This window comes from Copadichromis virginalis, linkage group LG22 (assembly GCF_057382275.1).
Source record: "Copadichromis virginalis isolate Kocher_CV1m ecotype Utaka linkage group LG22, C_Virginalis_male_GT1.1, whole genome shotgun sequence".
NCBI classification, from domain to species: Eukaryota; Metazoa; Chordata; class Actinopteri; order Cichliformes; family Cichlidae; genus Copadichromis; species Copadichromis virginalis.
This window is the reverse complement of record NC_140638.1, coordinates 29,006,807-29,031,464: the sequence shown is the minus strand read 5'-3', so window position 1 is coordinate 29,031,464 and position 24,658 is coordinate 29,006,807. Positions and strand designations below refer to the sequence as shown.

Below are 24,658 nucleotides of genomic sequence, written 5' to 3'. Positions count from 1 at the left end.
AGAACAGAAACCTAACAAATGGCAAATCATAGCAGAATACATACTCAGAATAAACACAAGCATAAAGAAACACAAAACACTGAGTCGGCAGACTCAGGATCATGACACATACATAAACAAAAATGCTGTGGATGGGACTTGTACTGTAGGTTGTAGGAGTTTCAGCAATGCTAGGGAAAAAGCTAAAAGGAAATTTCAGTGCCCCTCCCGAAAATCTCCCGGAGCCACCATTCTCCCGAATTTCTCCCGACTTTTCACCCGGACAACAAAATTAAAAAAACCACAACCCAGATTGGCCCAGCCAATTCCAGTTTCCAACAATGGCTACTACTACTGCAGCTACTTAGTTTTAATATCACTCTTATTACTCTTTCTGGGTTGCAAAATAAACTTTTAACATATTTTCAGGCAAGAATGTAGCTATGTAAACTTCAAATATCTGAGCCGGCGAGAACAGCGAACTCCCAGCGGTCTTTTGCTACTCAGGTTAAACATGATAACATAAACAACTTAGTTAAATAACTTAAACATGTTATTGTTTGGCTTTTTTCAGTGTTTTATTTGTTAGAGAGTAATAATAATAATAATAAAATTACTGAGATTAAAGTTATTAGATTAGATTAATGACCATGAAGAATACAATATGGATGTTGTGGCAAATAGTCTCAATGAATTCTTTGTAACTGCTGGACCAAATTTAGCAAGAACAATCACTCATCCTGGGAAAGCACAGGAAAAACCCGATACACTGATTGACAGAAATCCATATTCTATGTTTCTCACAGCCGTTGATGAAAATGAAGTTCTTGAAATTGTCAAAAAATGTAAAAATCACAAATCTTTGGATTGTAATGATATTGATATGATAGTGGTTAAAAGAGTCGTTGAGGCTATTATAAAACCATTTACATACATCTGTAATTTATCATTTCAAACTGGTCGATTTCCAGACAGAATGAAAATAGCAAAAGTTATACCTCTATACAAATCTGGAAACAAACACCATTTCACAAACTACAGGCCTGTCTCTTTACTACCTCAATTCTCAAAAGTTCTTGAAAAACTGTTTAAAAACAGACTGGAAAAATTTATAGATAAACATAAACTACTCACTGAGAGTCAGTACGGATTCAGATCAAGCAGATCAACATCATCGGCACTATTAGATTCAATAGAATACATCACAAATTCCATAGACAAAAAGCAATATGTGGCTGGGTTATTCATAGACTTGACAAAGGCATTTGACACTATAGATCATGATATATTAATAAGAAAACTGGAACGTTATGGTGTCAGAGGGGTAGTTTTAGATTGGGTCCGGAGTTATTTAAGTGACAGAAAGCAGTTTGTGAAAATAAATGGTGGTTGCTCCTTATGTATGGACATTGCTTGTGGTGTACCCCAAGGGTCAGTTTTGGGTCCAAAATTCTTCAACTTGTACATTAACGACATCTGTAAAGTGTCCAAAGTATTAAAAATGGTTCTCTTTGCTGACGATACAAACATTTTTTGCTCTGGTGATGATCTGCAGAATTTATTGGAGGATATGACTAATGAAATAAGTAAAGTGAAGTTCTGGCTTGATAAAAACAAATTATCATTAAATTTGAATAAATCTAAACTTATGTTATTTGGAAATAGTAGTTTAAATACAAATGCAAAGATTCAAATAAATGGTGTTGATATTGAAAGAGTCAGTGAAAATAAATTTCTGGGGGTAATAATAGATGAAAAACTTAACTGGAGAGCTCACGTAAGATATATTCATTCCAAAGTATCACGAAGCATTGCAGTACTAAACAAGGCAAAACAGGTATTCGACAGAACATCACTTCATATTCTCTACTGTTCACTGGTTTCACCATACTTAAGCTATTGTGCAGAGGTCTGGGGCAATAACTATAAAACCACATTACATTCACTTTTTACTCTTCAAAAGAAAGCAATTCGAATCATCCACAATGCAGGTTATAGGGAACATACAAACTCACTATTTTTGCAGTCTGAAATATTGAAAATTGACGATATAGTGAAATTCCAAACAGCACAAATTCTATTCAAAGCAAAAAATAAAGAACTGCCAGGTAATATTCAGAGTATGTTTTTTTTGAAAGAAGGAAGTTATAATTTAAGGGGTTTTTGTAACTTCAAAACAATGAAGGTACGTACTACAAGAAAAGGCTTTTGTGTTTCTGTTCAAGGAGTGAAACTATGGAACAAACTGAATATGGAATTAAAGCAATGTCCAAACATAAAACTGTTCAAAAAGAGTTATAAAAATATGATCTTCTCGATCTATAAAGAAAAGGAAAATATTAAATTAAGTGAATGTCTCTATTTAAAAACAAACAAACAAAAAATTCATGATGTGATAATATAGTATATCAGAAATCTGTTCACTATTTTTATTACAAATTATATCAGTAAGGAAGCTGACTAAATATTCACTGATAATTTATGGGACAGGGGTGGGATTAAATAAGTGTATACTTCTTCCCACTCCCTTTCAACATGTAAATTAATCAGAATGTTTTTTTGTATGTAATTTGTATAGTATATATTTTTTTTCTCTCATTTCTTTTCTAAATGTACTTGTATATTGTTCACATGTTGAAATAAATTACCAATCAATCAATCAATCAATTAGATTAAATAAAACTTTATTAATCCCTCGGGAGGATTCCGCCGGGGTTTTCACACAGCTGAATAAACGTCAAACAGAAAACTGATTAAACAGAAGTGTGAGATGGTCGAGAGTTTACGACAGCATCCAGTTATATTTGAGATAGCAAGGAGCAGACGGCAAAGTTTCACTCCATCGAGAGAGCTCGTGACGTAATTCTGGAGGCTAGACCGTCCAATTTCACAGTTTCTCACTTCTGGCTTTTGGAGGACCCGGCCCACTTAGACTGCGAAGGCCAGGTCCGCCGGACAATAACGGTGACAGAATAAAGTATTCTGATTCTGATTTAACTTATTTTATCCGATAAATAAACACTGTAAAATTCAAGTTTTTTGTATGTCTCCCTGTTTGTCTCCCTAATTCTGAGGTCGAAAGTTGGCAAGTATGGTTCAATGTGTGGCTTGGACAGCATCGGTTTTTTTAGATGTTGGGGCATAAAGCACTCCAACTCTGCTGCTGGCCCTTGCAAAGCAAACACAGTAAACAGTCTCAATTCTAAGTAAGCGAGTACGTACTCGCGTTCTCGGCGAGACCGGATTTGCCGAAACCGCACGGAGTACGGACTTGCCGAGAATGCGAGTACGGACACGCAATTTGTACAATTGAAACTTGATGATGTCACAGGTCCGGAGTTTTTAATGCCGTCCCCTCTTAATTTAACTGTGATTAATATGTTATGAAGCTTAACTTTAATCACAGCCAAACTGATTTATTCAGGAACAAATAAAACACTGAAATAACCCAAACATTAACATTTAGAAGTGATCAAAGTTACTTATATATCATGTTTAACCTCAGTAGCTAAATCTCTATTAATAAAAAATAGTGTACATGTATGCCTTAATAAAAACAAGCAGGTGAGATGTTAGAACGCTTTTATTTTTATTTTAGTGGACACTCAATACAATAGACAGCTGCTGGGGTTTGGGGTTTGTTTAACCTGAGTAGCGAAAAGACCGGGGGGGGGTTGAAAACAATGTCTTGGGAGTCCACTGTTCTCGCCGGCTCTAGCGATCCTCGACCTCGCTGTCTGCTATGGAGCTGGCGGGTCACAGACGTCTCCGAAGACGTCGGCGCACGTTTGGAAATATATGATATCTTGATAAATCGAGCAGATATTTGAAGTTTACACAGCTACATTCTCGCCTGAAAATTATTTTATGACCCAGAAAGAGTAATATTTAAAAGTTTTTAGGCCCGCTTGTCCGCCATTGCCGCACTTGAGTTTTGGACAAAATGCATTCTGGGATATTTAGCTGTACCAAGTCACCACCGATGCATGCTCGATAAAACAGGTGGAGCGAGAACACATCCGGGACTTTTTCGCGTTCTCGGCTTGATGCGCGTCGCTACCCGATGAAGAAAATATAATCTGATCAAACATTATTCAGTTTTAAATATTGTTCAGCTTTAAAGTTACTGTGCAACTGTGTAATAAAAATGTGCTCACGACTTTGGCCTTGAGAGCGATAAGAAGCGATCGCCTCATCCTGCAGGTGCAAGATATCTGCAAGCGAAGAGACTAGAACACCCAAGGCCGATTTCCTTTTATGGAGTTGTTTTTTCTGCTAATGCAGCACTTTCCTCACAACCCCCTCCTGTAAGTTTTAGAGAATATATACCCATCCTCACAGCAAATCTTAGGAATCTCCTGATGTGAGCTGTGTTGAGAGGTTGTCTCTGTCTCAATAAAAGTTCACTGATTCCCCATCTGCCGCAGGTGTCCGGTTGTCTTCATTCTCCGCCAGCCTGGTTAAGTCAATTCCTCCTTAACATCTAAAAGAACCTATTTAATGAAGGAAGACGGGTTCACTTTGTGTTTAATATTATTCTATTGCTGTTGTTGTTTTTTTTGTATCCTTCAATTGGCGTCACGAACAGGATCCGCTCCAGGTCAACTGGAACGGATGGGAGGACTTCGGCCGTGGTCTGAGTGAACGGAGTTTGGACAAAAGCTGTGTGCACACAAAAACAAGGTAAGCAGACCTTTTATTTCTGCTATATTGAACATTATAAAAATACTTAGTGTCCAAACTCCTAGTAATTCATAACCAAAATTGTCTGGCTTACTTAAGGCTTGTTGAGAATCAGACAAGTGAATAAGAAATAAGTGAATAAGAGATAAGTGAATAAGAAATAAGTGAATAAGTGAATAAAGATAAGAGTGAACTGAGGTCTGACCACGGTTGCAGCCGACGGGTTGCTCTCCGGTGTCGGATACATACCTCAGTGCAGGTCTGGGACCTTGAAAGGGTTTATTAGTAACGCCTTTCTAAACAAATTAAAAGGTTAAAGGCCTTGAGAATATTTTTTAGTAATATTCTCTAAACTACAGAAGGGTTAGGAAGGCCCAGAGGACTTTATTAGAAAAGATCCTCTAAAACTTAAAAAGGAGAAGTACTGGTTGGAGTCCAAAGGAGGGGTCCCTTTGATCAATAGGAGAAAACGGATCTCTTCTTAAAACCCCGATGATTTTAGTGTTTTAAATGTTTTGATGTTCTGTTTGATATTGGACACACATAAATACACGCTGAATGCTTGCTGTGGAACACTGGGCAGGACAGTTTGGTTCTCCGTTGTTCACAGATTACACAATTAAAGGAACTAGGTTCCTCTTTTGGTTAAAATAATACACCACACATAGAATTTTTTTTTACACATTTATTACATACATAAGGAGGGTAATGAGTGACTGCAGGTAATGTATGAAGTGTGAATGAGACGTGTGAACAAGGTGACAACCAACTAGCACCCCTATCAGGAAGCTCTAGGCAAGGTTACCCGCCAGACTCCGGTTTGGTAGAAGCTTGGTAACACCTGAAGGGATATTTCAGTGCTGACTCACCTTTAAAGCAGCGCCCCAGCTGTTAGTGCCTAACAGAGGCAGAAACCCAGCTGGCCCAAATTCTCCTTTAAAATCAATAAAAGAACACTCCTCCATTGACAGTAAAATGGATGGAGAATTAGATCGAGAAACTAATGATGATGGTTGGGGTCCCGGTGTTATTCTTAGCACATTGGGAGAACAATTAACATGTGTTGAGACAGTCATCAACTCCACACACCAGCCTAAAGAAGCAAAAAAGCAGAAAGAGTCATTGAGGAAAACAGCTGAAAGGTTAATGAAAGAAAAGGGAAAGGACGAGGGGAGTAGTGGTAACTGGGGAATAATTTGGCAGAATAAGGCTATGCAGGCAAAAGAGAAAGAGGAAGAAGCCAACTCAGCAGCAGCAGGTGCAGGTGTGATGAGCGGGGTGAGACACAGAAAGGAAGCAGATAAGCACGCAGGCCGCAAAGCTAAATTTAATCACTGGGTGTGTTTATGGGAAACTGCAAAACCACACATGAAGAAAAATAGGTCTCAGCCACCTCCCTATTCTGCCTCAACTCCTCCCTCAGCAGGCATATATCCGGTACTTAATATCTCTGGTGGAATAATGACTATTGGAGAAGAACCGCCCGTAGCTCCAACTCCCATAGATACCAAGCATTTTTGCCCAGGAAGCTCCTCTCTGTCGGCGACATCCTCAGCTAGTAGTAGAGCCCCCTCTTCTATGTCCCATTGTTTTGGAACCGGATCTGAGGGCCTAACTGACCCCCCTGCGAGCGCACCATTTGCGGTTCGAATGAACAGACAGGAACCCACTGAACAACAATTAACTGATCAAGAAGCAGCATTACGCAGCTGCTTAAATGAACATAGGTCAGTGGTCCAGGTGAATAATCGTGTTGCGTCAGCCCCTTTTTCCCGGTCCAACCCCTTTGCCAGCACTCCTGTCGCTGTTAAAGGAGATCTGACCGCTACTGCAAAAACTGAGCCTGGCACTTCACCAAATGTCACAGTTACCATGTCTTTGGTGGGCCGTCAGGATCCGGAAACACAGATGAGTTTAGCCCACGTTTTTGCTGACACTGCTACCCCACCAGGCGGGGAAGAAACTGAGGATACTGATGATGAACTCAGTGACCTTAACAATACACCCCCCTCTACCCCTCCCAGTTTAGGATATCAGACTAGATCTAAGGGCCCTGTGCCTCAGCCTCCAGGCATATTTCCCCTGGTCCAGACTAAAGCGCAACGTAGACCAGTGTATCAACCTTATTCATTCGGAGATGTCCAGGCCCTAGTGGACAAACTCCCTGACATAACGGAGGGAGGGAATGCCTGGTTGGCTGGTTTGGATAAATACACAGCTGGACAGGACCTCGCACTGGGAGATTTTAGAGCTATTATAACTAGGTGCACATCCCGATCTCAGGCAGCGGACCTGGAACAAAATGCGGGTACTACCATGCATGAGAACGAGGTGCCACTAATGCAGGCCTTGAGGTTTATTGGACCGGCCCTGCGCAAACAATTCCCACCCAAAAATCAAGGCACCTTACAGAAATTTAAATGGGAGGGAAAGCAAAATCCCACCCATTATCTAAATCAGGCTGTTGAAGACTGGGTGAACCATACAGGTCATCACCCCAGTAGGACTTGTTCACAGAGCATGTGGTTTAGAAGGGCGGTGCTGAGGGGCATTCCGGAGTCAGTAAGCCAGAAAATGGAGGATAATCCTGATTTGCAGGACTGTGACTTTGCAATCTGGAAGAAACATTTGATTTTTAATCTTAACAAAGTGCAGATTAAGTCTGATGATAAAGCGGAGAGCGTCGAAGATTTACAGTTGCAACTGTTGAAGGTTCAGCTGCAGAAAGCTAAAAACGACCTGGGTGGAAAAGGTGACAAGCCTAAAAAGCAGCTTGTGGCCGCTGCGGCTCCCCCTCCTGGTCCAGTTGCCCCTGATTTGTATCCGAACCCATGGCCAACTGATCCACAGCCCCCCCAGTATGGTGCTTATCACTCCCCGGCCCCTTATGGGCAGAGAGGTTCCCCATTTGGAGGAAACAGAGGTGGTTTCAGGGGAAGGGGTCAGATGGGAGGTGGTAGGGGAGGCCAGATGTATGTTTGTTTCCGGTGTGGACAACCTGGACACTGGGCTAAAGCGTGCCCTTTGAACCCGGCTGCTGGAAGAGGCAGGGGAGCCCGTGGTGGGCCCTATCAGCATCCTGGCCACAGAGGTGGACCTCGTGGTGCTGTAGTTGGAGTGCCCCCGGCCCCACAGATGCCTGTGATGGGGTGGGAGTACTACGAGGGTGGTCCCCAGCTATAGGACACCCCACAGACTGCCCAGGACGGTGAAGGGACAACGGCGGACCCTATGCTGTCCATAACTGTAGATAGAAGAAGAAGCAGCTTTTTAGTGGACACTGGAGCTACGTACTCCACCATTAAGGATGTTGCTCGTGAAAGACTTACTGACAGAGTGATTACAGTGGTGGGCATATCTGGGGAACCTAAAACTCTGCCTTACACCGTGCCCCTCCCCACAACGGTTGGAGATCAGACCTTGTTACACAGCTATGTTTGTTCAAAACAGGCGCCTGTGAATTTACTGGGAAGAGACTTGTTGATTAAATTAGGAGCCACAATACTCTGCTCTTCACAAGGCCTAACTGTGACTCTCCCTACTGGGGTTGTACTTCCCTGCTCTGATGGGCCAGAGGGAGGTGGTCAGTTTCTGCTGCAACCCTCCTCCTGTTTGGCGGACTCTGCTGACATCTACTGGGCATTATTGGAAGTTGAAACACCTGCTGAACCAGGAGTTTGGACTGCTTTTCAGCAATGGCGGCCGTGGCTCTCACTCCTACATCCTTATGTCCCTCCCCCTGACCCACCTCATGTTACACTGTTTTATGACAGGCATGACACCACCTGGTACCAGCACATGTTCCAAAAGCAGTGTGAGGGGCGGGCTTGGTCTCTGAACATGTCGTGCATTTTTGCGGCACCGGAGGGAGTGGCAGCAGCGGTTACTTTTACAACAGATCAATTACAGTGGTACATGATGTCTGATGAGGCAGCTCCCCATGTGTCACTGGCCTTACATCCTGGACACCAGGCTAAGGAGCTGGGTGGAATGGTTAAACGTTCCCTTGCGGCCACTGACTGGACACCTACAAAACTCCCACAGGTTTTGTTTTCTCCATCTACCAAGACATACCAAATTTTAAATGATTGCTTTAATTCCTCAACACTGCAACATGGAGTGGTCAGCGGGTCACATGGAAGAGAACACACAGACCACTGTGATGCTGCGCCTTTACTCGACTCTCTTCCAGATTGTTTGTGGTCCCTTGGACCCACAGATGTAGGTTTAGTTGATGTGGAGCCAGTCTCTTTTCAACTGTCATCTGCTACCCCTTTGTGGCAGCCTCAGTACCCACACAGACCGGAGGCTGAGGCTGGGATTGCAGAAACAATTTCTGGTTTGGTCACTGCCGGTGTCTTGGAGCCCTCCTGCTCTAAGTGGAACACGCCCATCCTACCCGTTGAGAAAAAAGGCACGGGGAAGTTCAGAATGGCACATGATTTGAGAAGGATTAATGCCTTACTTGGCACTCCTACTTTGCCTGTGCCTAATCCTTATGTTGCCTTGACCAACCTCCCACCATCTCATGCCTGGTTCACCTGCATTGACTTGGCTAATGCCTTTTTCTGCCTCCCACTTCGTGAGTCACTGCGTGACATTTTCTCATTTACATTTAGAGGCCGACAATGGCGTTACACTCGCTTACCACAGGGATTTGCCCTCTCCCCAGGACTGTTTAATCAGTGTTTGAAAGAACTTTTACAAACCAGCCCACTGCCATCTGACTGTATGTTAATACAATATGTGGATGACCTTTTGCTGTCTGCCCCCACGGCTGACATCTGTTTGGAGGCCACCAGAGTGGTACTTCACCACCTGGCCAACACAGGTTTTAAAGTGAGCAAAAACAAACTACAGATTGCAAGAAAACAGGTTTCTTTTCTAGGCCGCATGGTCTCACAGTCCGGTATTTCCTTGTCCCCAGAACACAGGAACTCCATTTTGCACCATCCAAAACCTCTAACTGTAAAAGACATGTTGTCATTTTTGGGCCTGACTGGTTACAGCAGGACCTATGTCCCAGACTATGTTGGCCTTACTTCCCCTTTGCGCGTTTTGGTAAATGAACAAGGCATGAGAAACCTCTCTGCTCCCCTCTCATGGACTACAGAAACAGAACAGGCGTTTATAAAGTTAAAACAACAGCTTTCTGTCGCCTCTGACCTTGCTGTGCCAGATTATGCTTTGCCTTTTCATCTTGATGTTTCTGGAACTGGAACCCATATCAATGGTATCCTGTTCCAGAAAAAAGGGGGAGAGAGAAAAGTGTTGACATATGTAAGCGTAATGCTTGACAACACTGAAAAACGCCACCCACCGTGCACACAACACGTTTCTGGACTTGCAAAAATCATTCAGAAAACAGCACACATAGTGATGAACCACCCACTAAAAATTTTGACATCACACAGTGTGGTGGCCTACGTCTCCTCACAGGCCTTCACACTCACTTCACTCAGGCAGAGACGCCTCAGTACCATTTTGGAAGCACCACACATCACCTACTCACATGAAGGCATAAACATGGCTGATCACATGGGATCAGGGGAACCACATATGTGTGAAGAGGTTGTGCAGGTACAGGAGAAAATCAGGCCAGATTTGCAGGCAGAACCTCTAATGGATGCAGAAAAAGATTGGTTCACAGATGGATGTTGTTTCAGAACTGAAAGTGGAATGTTGAAGGCTGCATGGGCAATAGTGGAACAGACAGACATGAGATGGAAAACAGTGAAAGCAGAGCAGTTGACAGGACAACAGTCTGCACAGAGAGCTGAACTGAGAGCGGTGATTGAAGCCTTAAGGATGGGAAAGGGACAGAAAGTGAATATATACAGTGATTCAGCTTATGCTGTGGGAGCAGTGCATGTGGAGCTCAAGCAGTGGCTAAGAGCTGGTTTTTTGACAGCCAGCGGAAAGCCTATTAAACATGAGATAGAAATGAGGGAATTAGCGGAAGCACTGTTGTTACCTGTTAAGGTGGCAGTGGTAAAATGCAAAGGACACAGTGCCGGATTGGACTTAGTGGCATTAGGTAACAAACAGGCCGACTTAGTAGCTAAGCAGACAGCTGGTTACTTACCCTCCCTGATTATGGTAATGGACCCAGAAGCCACACCCCCTCCAGAAAGACCACCCATACAACTAGGCCTAGCCACAATCAGAGAGTTACAGGACAAAGCCAGCCCCCAGGAAAAATCATTATGGGTAACAAGAGGGGCCACAAACACAGATGTTTGGCGTGGCCCAGATGGAAGGCCCATTCTACCGCCAGGGGTCAGACAGACAGCAATGGAAGAGGCACATGGAGTGGGGCATGTGGGACCTGCACAAATGATGAGGAACTTAGCCGCCTGGTGGCACCCTTATCTAAAAGACATGACAAAATACATGGTTAAAACCTGTAAGGAGTGCAACCAATTTGGAATCAAGCCCGCCTTCAAGCCAATAGCAGGGTACTTCCCCATCCCACTTTGCCCAGGGAAAGAAATAATCATTGATTACACAGACATGGTGGACAGAGTAGGTAGTTACAGGTACCTGCTGGTGGCTGTGGATGCATTTTCAGGTTGGCCAGAAGCCTGGCCGACAGCAAGTGAAAACAGTAGAACTGTGGTGAAGTGTCTGATTAATCATTATATACCACAGCATGGGTTTCCCGAGGTCATAAGGTCGGACAATGGTTCACATTTCAGGAACCACGATCTGCAGAGGGTTGAAGCCGCATTAGGTTTGAAACATAAGTTTGGCTCAGTTTACCACCCCCAATCCCAGGGGAAAGTGGAAAGGATGAATCAAACTCTAAAAACTAAATTGGCTAAAATCTGTGCACAGACCAAATTAGATTGGGTTAAGGCATTGCCTCTTGCATTAATGTCCATAAGATGCTCAGTAAATCAAACCTCTGGTTACACTCCATTTGAGTTGGAGCATGGCAGGCCTTTTCCTGGCCCCTCCTCTCGCCTGTTAATGTCGGATGAAGCTGATTCAGACCTCGATCCGAGGACATATTATAACATGCTCCGCAGTTTTGTTGCCCAGTATTCCTCACAGGTCGCTGAAAGAAACCAGCAAGAGCTGAAAGAGGCGGCTACACCTGGAATGGACTACGTCCTCCTGAAAGTCACAAAGAGAAAGTGGGCTGAGCCTCGCTGGACAGGCCCTTACCGCATAACAGAGCGGACCTCCCACGCTGTCAGGCTCGAAGGGAAAGGTGACACCTGGTTTCATTACACACAGTGCGCTGCTGCCACCGAACCAGGAAGAACCTTGAGAGAGGTGCAGAAGGACCTGTCAGAAGGAGCTGCAACAGCATCACCAACCACTTGAGGGAGCCAAAACTCAACCTACAAGCCGGCTGGTTACAAAAGGGGGTGTTCTTCATACTGAACTAAACATTTTTATTTTTCTATTTTTAACATCTTTTATGACTTTGCTTTTATATTGGCTTGAGTTTTTAAGATTTACATTTTACATTGCAATAGTTTTAACCGCTGAAAGCTCATTTAAAGTTGTGTCACTGATACTTTTTGTTGCTCTTTAACTCCTAGAACACGCCCTTGGCGAGGTGGGGGGAACTGGACCACCTTTCTGTGCCCCATCATCCTCTATTAGAAGACATCCAAGCTAAGTAAACATGTCTTGGCCCTTTCCCCCTGAAATGACAGGCAGGCAAAGATGTTGCGTCTTTGTTTGCTTCCTGGCCCTGGGTCTCATTCCCATTGGCATAATCCTGATCTGTGAAGGGCCCCCGACACTTCTGACACCTTCAAGTTCAAAAGCTTCGCCCCCTTCTGACAGTCCCAATCTGACAAATGTAGCCCCTAGGGTCTTGCCCACCACTTCCTCTCCAGTTTTGCCCACGCCCGATCCATTTAGAAAGAAACGAGACACGGTTACCTCCTGTACCCCAAGTACGACTAGAATGATTACTCTCTGTGTCCCCAACAATAAAAGTTGGGTAGTCGAAATAGATTTCGCTAGCTTCCCAGTCACTCCCGTCACCAAAGACCAAGGGGGGGATCTTTTTAACCTTGCAGTACATCTCTCCTCCTCAGTGTGGTATATAACCCTGGGAGGTTGGCATCAGTGGAAGTGGTCCAGTTTAGTGTCAGAAACGGACCTCGATTGGTCCAAGCACTCTAGGGGTCAGGCTTTACACTGGAGAAACCAAAATATGCTCAGAATAGCAAAAAAACCGGATCTTTCAGGCTTAATTTTTACCCTAAAGGATCTGGCCTTGACCTCCTGTCAACAATTTATACTTGCCCCTTGGACTGATCGCACCGCCCTGTATTGGCAAATGGAAATATGCCCTAGCGTTGGTGCAGCTCCAAGCTCTGTAGTTAAAGATGATAACCCCACCTTTAATGGCCCTCCGGTGACATATACAAACGGGGGGAGAAACGGCCGAATACGCATTGTAGACACAAATAAAATGTCTAAAGATGACCTCTTCCAAATTCTAACCGGTATTTCTGGAGCAACAAACAACTGGTTACTACTAGCTGAACAAGCTGCTGACAAGACGGCTTCCGACTGCATAGTGTGTATGGGAGCCCGCCCCACTTTAAGAGTGGTACCGGCGCCAGTCAATAGTGCATGCCTCCTGCATCTTATGAACAATACAAAACGAGGTCATTGCTCATATCTGGAAAACCACTTTCCTAAAACTCAACGCTCGGTCTCTAATAAACCACCTTTCTTTTCTTCAGATGTAGCTGTGAACAATTTCACTTGTATTAACCTGACTGGCAATGCAGTAAAACTAGGTAGCTTGAACTCTTCTTGGTGCACTGAGATGACGGTTATGAAACCAAACTTCCGACCTACGGCTAGGGCTGATTTGTGGTGGTGGTGTGGCAATAACAAGCTATATGATGGTTTCCCTCGGGATGCGTCAGGTCTTTGCGCTCTCATAACTCTTATTTTACCTGTTTTAGTCACTCCAGTAGATCTCTCTATAGAAGTACACGAAGTTGGCCTCCCATCCTCCTCTGAACGCCGCTCTAAACGTTCTCTAATCCCAGGTTCAGCTCATAATCCAACCTATATTGATGCTGTAGGTATACCCCGTGGGGTCCCCGATGAATATAAACTGCGAGACCAGGTTAAAGCAGGATGGGCCTCGATACTTTGGATGGTTGAAATAAATGCGAATGTAGACAGAATTAACTACATTCACTTTAATGTGCAACTGTTGGCTAATTACACTCGAGATGGTTTTGAAGCTGTGCATGCACAGTTATCTGCCACTTCCCTAATGGCTTTCCAAAACAGGGTCGCAACGGATTTTCTCCTCGCAGAAAGAGGCGGAGTCTGCAGCCTTTTTGGTCAGGAGTGCTGTACCTATATCCCCAATAACACAGCTCCTGATGGTTCCCTCACTAAAGCTATTACTGGTCTCACAGCTCTTACTGTTAAAATGAAGGAACACTCGGGCGTTGATACTGCCATGTGGGACTCTTGGCTTAACATGTTTGGCAAATATAAGGCCCTTGTAGCTTCCATCCTAGTTTCCATCTCAATTTTTGTTGCTGTCCTAGTCACCTGCGGTTGCTGTTGTATTCCATGCATTCGATCCCTCTTCCAGAGACTGATTGTTACAGCTCTCACTCCTGAGGATAAGGATCTCGCCCGGCAGATGCCTTTATTGGCTAGTCAACTTCCCACCTCCTCGCCAACGGATGATGAAAACTCTGATCGTGAGGGTGACGAACATTATCGTCTTTCTCTTGTTTAAATGCTTCTAGAATGGTTGTTTCTCTGTGGTGTTTTGTATTAGGCTTGTTATTAATTGTTTCCCTCACCCACTTCCTCTTGAAGGATATATCTGGTTGGACTGTGTCTGGTCGGGTTGTGAGGGTTAAGCGATGTTCTCAGGGTCTCCGGACTTAAGCCTGAGCGAATGTGTACTCCCACCACTGGATATAAATTGTTTTTTTCCACACCCCTTCCTCACGTTTTACCATATTCACTTTTGAATGTCCTTAGCAGTTACCGTTCTGGGTTTATTTTACGGTTGATTTATTCTTTCACATTTTCACGTTTATATCTCTCATTATTATAGTATACTCTGTACTCTCCACATTTTTATCATTACTTATGCTTTTTGGTTGCTGGGTTACAGGAACTGTTAATTTTGTGTCACTACCCTGGTTGCACTGACTCGTTGTATCCTTGGGTGCAGGACAGCTGTTACTGCTTTCGTCGGGAACCGAGACTGCTTGCAGCCGACCCCTGGGCAGGGTGGTGCCTGGACTCTTTTCTCCTCATCTGCAATGACAGATAAAGACAAATGATAAGACCCGAGGAGTTTTTCGAGCCAGGCTTCGACACGTCTCTGTGTTCCTTTGAATGTTACTTATTTTTGTGTGTTGACCCATTTAAGATGGGTCAAAAGGGGGATTTGAAGAAAATATAATCTGATCAAACATTATTCAGTTTTAAATATTGTTCAGCTTTAAAGTTACTGTGCAACTGTGTAATAAAAATGTGCTCACGACTTTGGCCTTGAGAGCGATAAGAAGCGATCGCCTCATCCTGCAGGTGCAAGATATCTGCAAGCGAAGAGACTAGAACACCCAAGGCCGATTTCCTTTTATGGAGTTGTTTTTTCTGCTAATGCAGCACTTTCCTCACAACCCCCTCCTGTAAGTTTTAGAGAATATATACCCATCCTCACAGCAAATCTTAGGAATCTCCTGATGTGAGCTGTGTTGAGAGGTTGTCTCTGTCTCAATAAAAGTTCACTGATTCCCCATCTGCCGCAGGTGTCCGGTTGTCTTCATTCTCCGCCAGCCTGGTTAAGTCAATTCCTCCTTAACATCTAAAAGAACCTATTTAATGAAGGAAGACGGGTTCACTTTGTGTTTAATATTATTCTATTGCTGTTGTTGTTTTTTTTGTATCCTTCACCGATCCGTACCGGAAACCCGATTGGTACCCCGCATGCGCAAATCTTACGTCACTTCCTCTCTTTGCCAACATTGCAACATTCAATATATTTGAATGATACGGTTAGCGCCCGGTTAGCTCCTAGCATTTCTCAACAGCTCTGCCTCCTTTTCGACTACCGGGACATTTAAACAATGGATACCTCCATATAGAAACAAATTCATGCTTTTCTCCTCAACAGAGAGCATTCCCCAATTGAACAACAGCGCCGTAAAATAAGAAGAATGGCGCCTAATTACAGAGTTAATAATACAGACTTTGTAATATGTCACGTGAAGATTCATTAGCCAGATTAATGTTTACTGACAATTGACAGTGAGGAGCAGACATCATCATCAGTATCCGGTCGTTCAGTCTGACGTCACTAGCCGTGTCTGGACCTAAACTCCGCTGCAGGTCCATATATCAAACGATCACTATGGCATTACTGAGAGTTGAAAAACTGTCTAAAGTCTTTCATCTTTAATAAAATGATCAGCGTTCTACTCTACCAGGTGTAACAATTGAGTTTAATATCCAGGCATCCATGAAAACGGAATTTATGACATTTAACAGAGTTAGAAGTTAGCAGGGAGTTAGCTTGCTAGCTTCTATCTAAATACAATATAGCATGTCCTGACTGCGGGGTTTTGGAAACAAATTAAAACGTAGAGCTCTGTTATCACTTCCAGCATAAATGAAGACAGAAAACTAAACAGCAGTGACATTTGTAGGGTTACTGAAGTTGGGCTAGCTGGTATATAACGATGTGCTACGTGACCGCTAGCGACACATAATATAAACAAGCTAACTTTTTTTCCACTCGATAAAAGTTAACGTGAGTGTTCTCGGTGGTCAGGAACAAATGTAATCGCATGGCAGGATGCTGTAAAAGAACCAAACTTCAGCCAGGAGAACAACTGAGATAATCCATCCACAATACGAGGTTAGTCATTCATATACTGCTGCATGGGCTGGGCTGTAGTTACATCCTAAGGTTTTAAAAACTGAGCTTAAATAAATGATTAGAGGTAATAAAAGCCGGGGGAGGTCAACAGTGATCACTGACTGTTTTAGGAACTTTTTGAGATTAAATAGAAGAAAATACAAAACATTAAACATGTTAACACAAAAGCCATATTAAATGCAGACTACTTTAGGCCCGGAAGTAGGATTCGTCATGTCATCACTTAACAATCGGATTCCAATCAATCCTCTCCACACAGACAAGCAAAAACACACTTGACTATCACTAAATCAAATTTAACACACGTTTGTAATGACGCTAATTCAGTTTACAATAGGGTTAATTCGCTCGGTCAACAGGTGGCAGTATCCTCATACACTGGGGAGTAAACTGCCATTAAACGAACAGAAGAAGAAGAAGAAAACCCCTGCACATGCGCAGTAAGGATCGGGAGTCCTGATCCGTAATAAGGGTGGGTTTTGATAATCGATTTATCGATTAAAATCGATTCTGGCTTGGATAATGTGATATCAATTCATTAAAATCCTGAATCAATTTTTTAACATTAATTTATTTTGCCCGAAACGCCAGAATCTCAGGTTAAACCTCACAAAATTTCAAGATCCACCAAACAGCTAAAACAGTAAATGAGAGAAGGAACACGGATTCTGCATAAGGACATAAACATAAAGCGCAGACCCGCGGATCAGAATCAGTGAGATGTCGCCTTTCTCACCCAACGGCACGGACATGGTCGGGGCTGAAAGCCGACAGCTCGCTGATTCCAAACTAGCTTCACATAAACATCGTCATAAATTCCCTCTCTCTCTCTCTCTCTCTCTCTCAGTGTACTTCAAGAACAGTTTCCCGTCTAAAAATCTGTTTTCTGCATTATTCGCTTGCTTGTTTACGCACAAGTCTACCGTTGTTTACAGCGCTGTCGGCTGCTGTTTTTTTTTCCTTTTACTTACTTCCTAAAAGAAAACCTAATTTCTGCCATTCAATAGGCTTCTGAACAAATTTAAACTTTTTCAAATTATGCAAAATGAAAAACGCTTAGCCGTGTCTCTAATAAAATCGCTGTAACTTCAGAGGTAATGTTCATATGTTGATTAATGGTTTTCTTTCGTTTTTGATGTACTGCAGAATATTTTTATAAAACCCCAGGCCAGGAAAATCACCTTCATGTTTTTCTGTGTTTTATCTTCAGCTACTTTGACACAAAAGCATCTGCTGTGATGCTCACACCTTTGATAAAGTCTTGCGAGTGTCAGCTTCCTTTTTATAGATACAAAAATATGTAAATGTACTGATCTGAATTATAATATTTCTGACTGTCTGAGGCAAAATTTCCCAGAATTGAATCGAATTGAAACGAATCGAATTGAATCGAATCGTGGATCAAATCTATTCGGGACCTTGTGAATCGGAATCGAATCGATTCTAGAAATCAGTGACGATACCCAGACCTAATCCGTAACTATCTTTTTATTTTTCGTTTTTGTCTACATTATATTGAAATGTTTCATTATTGGAAACATTTTAAGAGATACTTGTTATTCTTAACATCTTAACAGATACTCTGACCCGTAACTATCGTAAAACACTTCGACCGGAAGTAGACAACTTTCGCGCATGCGGGGTACCGATTGGGTTTCCGGTACGGATCGGGTAGTGACAGTGACAATGCGTACTTTGAATTGGAACAGTACTTGGTCTCCGACTGATGACGTATCACGAGTACACGAGAAAGTGCAACGCACAAGTACACATATTGAGACAGGCCCTATGTGCTTAAAAAATAATGAAGTGCAAAGAAATAAGCCACATATTGTATAAAAAATAATCATGTAACTAAGGCACCTTTAAAACATTTCTTGGTTTCAGGTATGCAAATGACTCAAAATTAACCTAACAACACTACTAGCAAGTGTAGCTAAGGAGTTAATGCTTCATCTTGCATTTTCCCCTAACAAATGGAAATGTAGCCCAAAATCGCGACAGATATTCCAAATGAAACATGAACAGAAACTCCTCACACTCTCATTGGACAGCACGAACATCTCAACAAATGCACCATAAATAGTATGACTGGACAATCGCCATCTTACAAAGTATAATGTTTATTTTTACACAAAACCCATGCGCGATGCCACTGACTTTACCTTTACCTTGCAAAGCAAACGCAGTAAACACCAAGATGGTGCCCGCGCAAACAAGAAACTTGAACTACAGTGTCCTGTAGAGGACAAATGGTGGAAATTGCACAAATCTACAGTCACCATGCATCTCAACAGCGACCATCTGTGATGTATTCAAGTCACTACCGTACACTAAAATTACAGCATTTACTCAGAGGACACAAACCTGGGTTGTGTGGACACCTGTTAGGTCTGGTGTATTTCTTGTGTACTAGAGAAAGAGCTGGATTTTTCTCAACAAATACATTTATTCTGTGTTTCAGTCAAATTGTTCTCTCTGTTATTTAAATTCCAGTCAGGCATGGATTATTATCCTCTGGGATTTGAATTATTGATTTCTTTTAGCTATTTATTTTTTCGGAGGATTTATGCTTTTGTGGTCCTAATTCTTATTGGTGGCAGTTAGCTGGAACACTTGTGGGGTTTTCAAACTATGTGCAGTACTGGAGCGTGATCATTTTGTCAGGTGAGTAGTGAATCCAACACAGTGCCCCATGCTGTGCTGCAACCCTGCCTCCCCCCCCCCCCAAAAAAAATATACTTTAGCAAAAGAGATCCTTTAATCCTATAAAGCTATCATAGTTTTTATATTTTAAAAAATGCTTGTAAATGAAATGGCATTGGTACTTTCACTACTGTGTTTGCTTAAAGTACACATTAATTAAATGTGTTCATATTAAATATTGTGGTAGCCCCCTAGAAATACGACACAAATATGCAGTTTTGTTTATGCAGTTTTTGCATTACACTAATAACATTTCTTTATGTTTTGCTGATTTAGATTGAACCTACTAAATGATATTGATACCTGAACTGATCCTATGAGTTGAATTTTGCTATAAGACTGTTTTAAATATGAACCTTCTGTGAGAAAAATCAGTGTAATAAAAGCTTTAAAGCTTTTTATCTTGCAAACTCCATGCGGCGGTTTTTACTGCATTCAGCGTGTTAATTGGATCTAAGAAAAAGAAACATTGAAAGGAAGAAAATCCATTCAACAATGTAACTTTCCCTTGTCCAATCATTAACAAAAAAGGGGTAACACTATCCCAGCGCTTTGTGCATTGATTTATTGATTTCCCTGTGGATTCCAATTCATTTAATAAAAAGAAGGAAATAGCTGTGCCAGAGTAGGCTAAGAACAAAAACAAGGCGCATTGTACTGAAGTTGGTTGCTACTGGTTTTCCATGGAGATACTTTGAATTTGATGGCAGCTGCTGCTACTTTTGTAAAGGACAGACTTCCTTTCATACACATTATTTTATCATATGTGTCATACTGCCACTGTGCCATGGACTGAAATCAAATCACTGCATATCAATGTCTTACTGAGCCAGGCATTTCTGTTTCAGTTTGATTGAAAGCTTGATTGGTGCAAAGGTGGGAATACTTGCGAGATGAATGTATAATTTGTATAAAAGTACTGGCAGGGGTTCCTCTGCTAATGCAAGGAGGCAAAAAATGAAGAAAAAAAATAAGCAGCTTCAGCATGAAATTAAAGAGGATCCAGGGCAAACAAGCAATTTGATCTAATTACCTGAAAGTCTGACTTACAGAGGGAGCTGGAAAAACTAGAGGGCAACAAATAACTACTGACTTTAAAAGAAGTGATGGGAAAAAATAAATTACATTTACATTGCTATATTTAAAAAATATTTATGCATATTTCTATAATATATTTAAGTGACTGCACATGCAGTATATGTAATTTTTTATCTTTGCAGGATGCAAACACCCATATAGAGTAGCAGCAGTTATTGCTTTTCTTCCATTTTTGGACAGTTTGTTTAGACAATTATTCATTAAGTCAAATCGGCTTTGTCTAGAACTGATGATCAAGACATATTTAGCAACTGTTTAATGCAGCAATCAAGGCAAATAGGAACACTTCACAAACATTTCATGAAACTATAGTAGAACATGTTGCGGTCAAAGAGCTGGGTATTTCCATAAGCATCTGCAAAAACCTCAGGATTGAATGTTAGCCTTGTGCTCAGAAACAACCTCAAATACCTTAGCATCTGCAATAACGCGAGCAGCTTTACATAATGCTTGCTCTCATGAAAACCAAAAGAGTCTATAGGCTGAAAAATTAGGCCTATTCTACTGATGACCACTTGAGGCTGGAACCAGAAGAGAATCAGACTTAGAGCCTCCTGCGCCAATCGGTGCATCGGGCGACAAGAGAACGCTATCGAACTCGGTCCATCCACAACACTACACACTAACTACACAAGACAACACATTAACTACACACTCGAAACACGCTAAACGTCACAAATCTCTCCCATCTCAAAACTCGCTCTCTCTGTTTTTCTGCTGTCTTCTCTCTCTCTCTCTCTCTCTCTTGCCGTCACTCCTAAAACGTCCCGTTTTTTTTTGTTTTTTTGGTCATAAGCAGAGAGTGCTTACTAGCGTTGTCCTTAGACAGTAAATGTGACGAAACTATTGAGGAAAAATGTTTATCATGACTCTGGTTTTACGTGGCCTATCAACACAATTTAAAAGCTGGTATATGTCACCTTGTTGCTTTGTCTTTAAGTGGTCATGTGATTGGCTTACCACGACTACTTTATTCTTCCTCAGTCAAACAGCAGCACTCATGCGATTGTTTTGCCCCCTTAGCTGCAGGTGTTGTGCTAGACAGTGATCCACTGGCCAGCTGGAGTCGGTTTGTTGGGGTTTGTGCCCCCCCCCCCACACACACACGCCTTCTTCCCATTTTCACGTTAGGTTAATTGTGGAAATTGAAATTGGCTGTAGGTGAGCGTGGATGTTTGCCTGTTTTGTAATGTCCAGGGTGTACCCTATTCCTCACCTCATGACAGCCAGGATAGGCTCCATTTATATAACACAGACAGTAACACTCTATATTAGCACACATTTTTGATGCACACATTGACTTAAATGAACAGTTTCACAGACATTAACTAAGCTCATGCAATAAAAAGTGCTTCAGGAAACCTGTTGCGTCCTACATGTATTAATTACTGCTGTAAATCCAGCTGTTAGAAAGCATTGACTGTAAAGTGTGAACCTCCTTTTATAATCTTTATACGAACTGTGACATATTCAGAGCAATGATTTCTCTCACCCTGCTGGGCAACCATTAAATTCTGATTTGATGAGTCCGGTGCCAAACGCTATATGACAGTGAACCTCTGCTGTCAGATGTCAGTGAAGTTGGGTAAAAAGATACAAACACCCGTAAAGAAAGCAGATAATTTGATTGTGTTCCACTGGTTTAGCTGTTGACATTTATTGTGGACTGGAGAAGAGGAGGCCAGAGAGGGTGCAACCAGTCTGATCACTAAACGGAGCTGTGACAAATAGCTCTGACAGTTCTGTCACTGGTGCAAACATTAAGCCACAGTGTCTGAAAGTGAATGGAGACCTGCCACACTCCGTGTGACAAATCGTCTCAGACTGACAATTTGTCTGCCTGCTCACATACTTTCAGCTGTCAAATAATGTAGAGCCAAAGCTCAAAGATTATGGAATAAATACCACATTTCTGTAATTTTTTTGTTTATTTTTGTTTTTGAAGTAGAACAGTATTGGGCAGAATTACTCAAATATTCTTAGTGGCACCAATGCTGAAGCTCATAGTACACACTGGGGAAAATAGTTAAATGGATATGAAATCACCTTATTGATGCAAAAATACTATTTTCTGTCTGCCAAACTATGTTAGCTTTGGCATTTTTCATAGATTCAGCAAAAGAAATTGGAGCAAATTATTTTTTTGCAGGCTTCTAAAGCACCTAAACACACTATTTAAAAGTGGTTCTTTGCTAAGTTGTAGGTGTGTATGGTTTGATAGTGTACACACAAACTGGTTCATCCCTTTAGTTAGGAAACTTAAAGAAATTCTCTGAAAATGGTCCGGACTAGATTGCTCAAGACAACTTTAATATGCTCATTTAACAATTTGCTACAAAGACAGGTGGCATTTATGCAGAGATGGGCGCGTTACTGTAATCCCATTACTTTTTTCAAGTAACAACTAAAGTAAGGGATTACTATTGCAAAAATGGTAATTAGATTACCGTTACTTTCCCGTAAGCACGCTGCGTTACTGCGTTAATGCGAGAATGTCTCATGACAGTGACGTAAGCGAGTGCGACATTTGTGACAACAGCCGTCTGCAGATCAACAATGGATAATATGGAGTGCGGGGGAGAGTATGAGTGTGCAGCGTTTAAAGCGTGGAAGTACTGACCTTACTTTGAGTTTGATTCCATAAAAAGTGACAAACACATTAGTGTCCGCTGTGCGTGGGAAGAAAACTTCTTTTTACAGCGAAAAACCCCCCCCCTAAACTTCCAAGCAAGCACCGAGTAGCTAGAGGTAATGGGAAACTCACAGAGAAATCTTCCACTGACCGCTGCGGCACACCTGCACCAGGGTAAACCTCCACCTACCCAACTCCTGCTTTACAGGTGAAAATAGAGCAACAGGACCGCTAGTCTTTGATTTTATCTATTTTCTGCTGTGTTTAAAGTTTATGTGCTGGAATGTGCAGAAAATAGGTTTAAATGTTAAACAAATTTCTTCCAGTCAGAGAATGTTGCATATAATTAAATTTTGCTTGTTGGGGGATCATGATAAAACTTCATATTTACAGCCTGGAACACAAAAATGCTTTCTGTACCAGGCTGAGTACAATGAATAGTTTTGTTATAACTCATCCAGGTGGATACTGGAGTTAGGGGAAAGAGCTGGACCCAACAGAAATCTCACGGGCCTATCTGCCTATCAACGTAATGGTAATCAGGACTATCTGACTACTATTATGTAGTGATGGGACTTCCGGCTCTTTTTAGAGATCCGGCTCTTTCGGTTCGGCTCACTAAAAAGAGCCGGCTCTTTCGCCTCCGAACCGGCTCTTCAGGTTGTTTTGTTGCTTTAATTAATTTATTATTAACAATAAATAAATAAATAAATAATAAATAAAATTATGCACAAAAGGAATTACTAATGTTAAAAAAAAGTGGTTTTATTTATATATGTTTATATATAAATATATGCGGTGGACCCTAGAGACAAAACACGCACAAACTCCAAAAAGCACGTACAAACTCCAAAACACATTTCTAGCATGAACTGAACTTCCAAAACAGAGCTACCTAGATCACTTAAATTACACAATTGAGAGCATGAAAGCATATGTGTATTGTTTGTGTATTTATACACAAGCATTCATATATAGTCAAATAAAATGAAAAAAAGTTCTTTTACCTTTTACTACCACACACCATATCCGGTCGTTGGTACTTGCTGGCTTGTGTAGCCACTAGGTAACAAAAGCTCAACACTGCCCCTAGCATCCTGGAGCACTTCTGTTGTCTTTTGTACGTGTTTTGAGTTTTTATGTGCTTCGGAGTTTGTACGTGTTTTGAAGTTTGTATGTGCGTTGTCTGTAGGGGCCACCGTAAATATACTTTTATTTATTCACTCCACATAAAATGTAATAAATAAATCATATAATACAAAAATCAACTATTCACATTTCAACTTTTAACTATTTAAATTTTCAGCTTTTTCCTTTTACAAATTTAAAGTGAAAACAACACAAAACACTGCAAACCACAACACAATTAAATATAAAAGAAGATGCATATTCTCTGTCATATGGGCCTGCATGAATAAACTTTCCGAATCCTTTATCATCTGCAACTGAAAATAGTTGTGGATGATTACTATACCTTTCTAATGTGACATTGTTGTCCCTGACTCTCTGTCTCTCTCTCCCGCTCTGTTCTTGTGCTACTGAGTGAAACTACCGCCCCTCCCCCTCTGCCCAGCGTAAAGCACAAGGCTCGCATGCTGAGTGAAGCGAAAAAAAATTGCGAGAGAGAGAGAGAAGGTGAGAGAAAGAAAAATAAA

At 41.8% G+C, this 24,658-nt stretch overlaps 2 protein-coding genes and 1 long non-coding RNA gene across 3 annotated transcripts; all 3 read left to right on the top strand.

Moving 5' to 3' along the window:
• The first annotated feature begins 4,052 nt into the window (after positions 1-4,052).
• LOC146683600 (uncharacterized) lies at positions 4,053-15,559 on the top strand. The gene is made up of 3 exons (XR_014917421.1): positions 4,053-4,438; positions 4,568-4,662; positions 14,855-15,559. It is a non-coding gene; the product is annotated as an uncharacterized LOC146683600 (long non-coding RNA).
• On the top strand, positions 4,669-9,060 carry LOC146683602 (uncharacterized). Its single transcript, XM_085445627.1, has one exon. The coding sequence runs from the start codon at positions 5,638-5,640 to the stop codon at positions 7,843-7,845; it is 2,208 nt and encodes a 735-aa protein (XP_085301753.1). The 5' UTR covers positions 4,669-5,637; the 3' UTR covers positions 7,846-9,060.
• LOC146683601 (uncharacterized) lies at positions 12,831-14,861 on the top strand. Its single transcript, XM_085445628.1, has one exon. The coding sequence runs from the start codon at positions 12,842-12,844 to the stop codon at positions 14,405-14,407; it is 1,566 nt and encodes a 521-aa protein (XP_085301754.1). The 5' UTR covers positions 12,831-12,841; the 3' UTR covers positions 14,408-14,861.
• Positions 15,560-24,658: the final 9,099 nt, after the last annotated feature.

What these genes read in the sequence shown, in the direction of transcription:
- LOC146683602 (XM_085445627.1), top strand. Translation starts at nt 5,638, where the DNA reads ATGGATGGAGAATTAGATCGAGAAACTAATGATGATGGTTGGGGTCCC.
- LOC146683601 (XM_085445628.1), top strand. Translation starts at nt 12,842, where the DNA reads ATGCTCAGAATAGCAAAAAAACCGGATCTTTCAGGCTTAATTTTTACC.